The sequence below is a fragment of the Eimeria acervulina genome, genomic scaffold (assembly GCF_000499425.1).
Source record: "Eimeria acervulina Houghton genomic scaffold, Eah_scaff1451, whole genome shotgun sequence".
NCBI lineage: Eukaryota > Apicomplexa > Conoidasida > Eucoccidiorida > Eimeriidae > Eimeria > Eimeria acervulina.
In genome coordinates, this window is record NW_013550231.1 from 1 (window position 1) to 5,869 (window position 5,869).

At 39.1% G+C, this 5,869-nt stretch overlaps 1 protein-coding gene across 1 annotated transcript; it reads left to right on the top strand.

Moving 5' to 3' along the window:
* Window positions 1–83: 83 nt before the first annotated feature.
* Window positions 84–124, top strand: EAH_00059910 (hypothetical protein; the record flags this gene model as incomplete). The annotated part of the gene is made up of 1 exon (XM_013397112.1): window positions 84–124. A coding segment is annotated over one exon (41 nt), but the record flags the coding sequence as incomplete, so codon positions are not given.
* Window positions 125–5,869: the final 5,745 nt, after the last annotated feature.

Here is a 5,869-nt window from a genome sequence, read left to right on the forward strand (position 1 = left end):
AGAGTTTAGGGTTTAGGGTTTAGGGTTTAGGGTTTAGGGTTTAGGGTTTAGGGTTTAGGGTTTAGGGTTGTTGTGTCTTACAGAGTATGCAGATATCAGCCTGCACTTTGGTAGCAAACTGTAAATAGATGTCTCCTTTTTCTGCTGCAGGCAGTTGCTGCTCTAATTTGTCTGTTATTATGAGTGCAGCAAGAACTTTCTTGTCTTTGTTTATCTCTAATAAAACATCTGCAAGTGTCTCTTCAAATTCGTCTGTCTCCTCAGCCTCTGGTACAGGGTTTACTATCCGCACGACGCATGAAGGCGGCTGCATGCAAACACCCGTATACTCCCCTAAACCCTAAACCCTAAACCCTAAACCCTAAACCCTAACTCTAATGTCCACGAAGGTGAAAGAAAGAGAGCTTTTATTTTACTTGCTATAGGGACGCATGCATGAGACATGTATATATATATAATATTTTATATATATAATATATATGCATATATATACATATTTTATTATGTGTTTATTATATATATTTATACATAATATATAGGCCAAGTATAATACCCATATAATGCAGAAACATAGACAGAAATAGAGACGGAGACAGCAACAAAAACAGAGACAAACGTAGAGACAGAGACAGTAGAGAAAGACAGAGACGGAGACAGAGAAAGAAACGGAGACAGTAGAGACAGAGACAGAGGAGACAGAGACAGAGACAGTAGAGAGAGAGAGAGACAGAGACAGTAGAGAGAGAGAGAGAGACAGAGACAGTAGAGAGAGACAGAGACGGAGACAGAGACGGAGACAGCGACAGAAACGGAGACAGCAGAGACAGAGACAGAGGAGACAGAGACAGAGGAGACGGAGACAGAGGAGACAGAGACAGAGACAGAGACAAGTGTCTCCTCACCCCATGCAGCAGCTCTGTTTGTATTTTAACTTGCAGCAACTCCACAGGGAGACAGCTGCTGCCTGTGAGTGCTGAAGGACATTTAGTAATGAAGTCTCTGAGGAGACAAGCAAAAGACATAAAAACAAATAAACAAAAGTTGTTTTCTAACTTCATCCTGCTAAACGCAGCGCTGTCTCTTCTTCGTGTCTCCGTCTTTGTCTCTGGCCAGCCGTCTCTCTGTCTCTCTGTCTCCGTCTCTCTCTGTCTCTGTCTCTGTCTCTGTCTCTGTCTCTCTGTCTCTGTCTCTGTCTCTGTCTCTGTCTCTGTCTCTCTCTCTCTCTGTCTCTGCCTCTCTGTCTCTGTCTCTGTCTCTGTCTCTCTCTCTCTCTGTCTCTGCCTCTCTGTCTGTCTCTCTCTCTGTATCTATCTTTATATCTGTTTATCTATATATCGTTATATCTGTATATCTATATATCTGTCTAGCTATCTATCTACCTATCTGTCTCTGTCTCTGTTGATGTGTCTCCTTGCCCTACTGGTAACTGCTAATCTCCTTAGTCTTTTAAAATATATTTATTTATGCATTTCTTTCTTTTGTCTGTGCTTGGGGTGTATGTACAGCTGTCTCTAGATGATATGTTAACACAGAGAGTATCTGCCGCTGTTTTTTTTGTCTCTATTTATCAGTTTGCTTCTTTGTTTATTTTATTATTAGTAATAAGAGTAAATAGATAGGCCTTCTTTATTGTCTTTACTTCGAGTGTACGTACACCAGAACATTACGCTGAGTCTCTGTCAAACGAGCAAGAAGAAGCATCAATCCTCTTCTGTCTCCTGTTGTCTCTGCTAAAGAAACTGCTGCAGCAATACTCTCTAATAGTGGGGCGTTGGCTGAACTAAAGACAAACAGAGACAGACGCAAATAAACAAAGACAAATAGAGACAGAGACAAAGAGACAGATAGAGAGAGAGACTGATAGATAGAGATAAGGAGACAGATAGACAGAGACAGACACTAATAAACACAGACAAATAGAGACAGAGACAGCTAGAGATAAGGAGACAGATACACAAGTGCAGCGACAGAGACAAATAAAGAAAGATATATGGAGACAAAGACAGATAGAGATAAGGAGACAGACAGAGACAGAGACAGACAGGGACAGAGACAGATAGAGATAGGGATAAGAAGACAGACGGAGACAGAGACATAAACGGAGACAGATAGAGACAGATCGATAGACAAAGACAGATGGAGATAAGGAGACAGGTAGAGATAGACAGAGACAGATATAGAGATAGACAGGGACAGATAGAAAGACAAAGACAGGGACAGATCGAGAGACAGAGACAAATAGAGAGGCAGGGACAGATAGACAGATAGAGCGACACATAGAGAGACAGATGCAAACACAGAGACAGAGAGACGCATAGAGAGATGAGAGAGAGCTGATAGAAAGAGAGATAGAGATAAAGAGGTAGAGAGTCAGAGAGAGACAGCAAGAGACAGGCGGAGACAGCAAAAGACAGAAGGAGACAGGAGGAGACAGAAGGAGACAGCGTATATGCTTGCCCTGCAACATCAGCAAAGTTGAGGTCTGCTGCATCTCGTCTCCACTCAGTAGGCCTATTAATTCGAAGCTGCTGTCCCTTCCATACGATGGGGTGTATAGACAGCAGACGTTGAGCGTCTTCAGCTGAGCTAAGCTCGACGAAACCGTAGTTGCTCCCTCTTTCTTTACAGAACCAAACATGCAGAATGCAACTGTCTCCTTTTATATCTTTATTTACATACTCAGACCCTAACTGTCTCCGCAGACACTTCTCTAAAAATGTCTTCAACTCCTCTTCAGCACACTCCGTTAGCAAGGGTAGATTGCCTTTAAACAAAATAAACAAATAATAATAATAATAATAATAATAATAGTAATAATAATAATAATAGTAATAATAATAATTGTTTATTTTCATTATAATTATTCTTATTATCTTTAATTATATTTATTATTATCATCTTTAGTATTATATGCATTATAAACATATTTGTCATCGTACGTTTAGTTGCTGTAATACTTATTATAATAATATTAATTGTAATAATAATTATTGTTATAATATTAATTAAATCCATATTAAATATAGTAATATTTATTATAATAATATTAATTATAATAATATTAATTTTAATAGTATTAAATATAGTAATATTAATTATAATAATATTAATTATAATAATATTAATTATAATAATATTAATTTTAATAATAATGATGTCTTCACTTATATAACAATATGTCTTTTATGATAATAACAAAGAGGGGTATACTCTTTATTATGATAAGAAAATCTGTTATTATTAAGTGAAGGACTCTTAATATAATAACACTGTCTTTATAATAATAGCACTGTCTTTATAATAATAACAATCTCTCTATAATAATAACAATGTCTTTATAATAATAACAATGTCTTTATAATAATGACAATGTCTTTATGATAATAACAATGTCTAAGTATATACACCATACATATGTTTCACATCTTCTTTATAAATATAATATATATATATATCTTGATAAATGTTTTAACATATATATATATATATATATTTATTTATTTATTTGTATTACATATATCTTCTTTAATATGTTTATCAAACAAATAAATAATTAAATATATCATGATATACATAAGCAAAAGTACGTGAATACATAAATATACGGATATATATATATATATATATATATACATGTATATCTATATATACATATGTAGATATATATATATATATATACAGATATATATATACAAATATATATAGATATAGATATATATATATAAAGTAGATTTATTGATTAATAATTATACAAAGTATGCGTGGCTAGTGTGAATAGGCTTAGACCTATATGAAGTCTCCTTTCTTTTCTAGTTGCATTTAAATGTCTCTCTTTTAAAGCGTCTCCGCTGTCTCTTTGTCCCTTCTTCACCCACTGAAACCCGTCCCAAAAGACCTGCTGAGATCCACCACCAGGCCGACAGTGTCTCTGAATTGTCTCGTACTGTAAATAAATAAATAAATAAATAAATAAATAAATAAATAAATAAATAAATAACTAAATTTATTAAGTGTATTGTATTAAACATGACAGTGTCTTTGAATTGTCTCGTATTGAAAAGAGATAAAAAAAATTAATTAATTGATTAATTTATTTATTTATTTATGCATGCATGCATTTTGCTGCAGCAGTTGCTGCTGGTGTTGCAGCTGTCTCCTTTTAATGCTTGTGATGTTGGGGTGTCTCTTCACCTGTCTCCGTCTCCGGGCCTTCTCTCTGCTGCGCGAGCGTCTCCTTTCTTCTTCTGAATCTGCTGAAGAAGAAGGTGAAGGAGACAGAAAAGGAGAGAGAGATCTGTCTCTTCTGTCTCTTCTGTCTCTTCGTCTGTCTCCTCGTCCTCTGATGCATGCCCTAGGATGCCTTCCCCTGCCTCTCAAGCCGGTGTACCCTCCTTTGCTGCTTGCTTCTCCTGCAGCAGCAGCAGCAGCAGCAGCAGGAGACACTCTAAGACGCCGGGGCTGTCTCTCTATGCGTCGTCTCCCTCGTCTCCCAGGTGTCTCCTCAGCTGTCTCCCCATCAGAATCCTCGCGCCCATAGGCCCTCCGCAATTCCGTAACATTGCTGTCTCTGCAGCGCTGCTGCTGCTGCTGCTGCTGCTGCTGCTGCTGCTGCTGCGTTCTTGCAGCTCTCAAGTCATTTATGCGTTGGGCCTTGCGCTGAAGTGTTTCTTCATCTTCCTGCCGCTGCTGCTGCTGCTGCTGCTGCTGCTGCAGTCTCTCACCCTGTCGCCTGGGGCTTGCTGAGAAGCTTCTCCTCTCAGAGCCGCTGCTGCTGCGACGCCGCTGTCTCCTCCGAGACCCCTCCCACGGTGCTTCTGCTGCTGCTGCTGCTGAGTGTGCTGCTTCAGTGTCTCCCCAGCTCGCCTGCTGCTGCTGCTGCTGCTGCTGCTGCTGTCTGGGGTGTATGCGCCGCGTTCCCCAGGATTCTACAGAGGGCGAGGTTGAGCTGCGTGATTGTGAGAGACTGTCTCTTGATGCGTCTCTTGCTGCAGCTGCAGCTGCTGCTGCTGCTGCTGCTGCTGCTCTGCGGTAACCTGTACGAGCAGCGGGAGATGCTACATGACTGCCCCTAAGAGAAGATGTTTGCAGCTGATCGCTGTACATGCGGCCTCGCGGAGCCATTAGAAAAAAAATAATAGACAAATAAATAGAGAAAGAGGGGTAGGAGACAGAAAAAGAAAAAGGAGACAGAAGAAGGAGACAGAAGAGGAGGGCCCTATGAAGTGTCTCCGACTGCAACCCTCTCGGCCTCTCCTTCCCTCGGTCTTAATGATTGTTCTATTTGTTTGTAAGCCTCTAGGGTTTAGGGTTTAGGGTTTAGGGTTTGTCTCTTCTGCCTCCTTTTGTTGGGGGGTTGTTATCTCTTTCTTTTACTGCTCTTTTGCTTCTTTAGACTAAAGAGCGAAACCTTCTAATTGTTGTTGTAGCTGCTGCTGCTGTTCCTGCTGCTGCTGCTGCTGTTTATGCTGCTGCTGCTGCTGCTGCTACTGCTGCTTTTAAGTAAAGAGCAGCAGATCCACTGACATAGGCGGTGTGTGTATGTACACCGCGTAGACAAACATAGATAGAAAAGGAGATAAATATGCAAGGCAAAACAATAACAATAACAATACCTTTTATAATACCTTTTATAATACCTTTATTATTAACAGACAAAAAAGAAAAAGAAATAAAAAAACAAGCAGCAATGCTGCAGCAAATCCCGGGCCCCACACCGCAGGGTCACCCACAGCGTTGGAGTGTACAGGCAGTGTTGCTGCTGCATTTAAATGCAGCATTATATGATAATATATAAGAAATAAATAATAATAATAATAAATAAATATATTTATTTAATTGTTTAATTATTATTTATCGTTTTAATGCATTT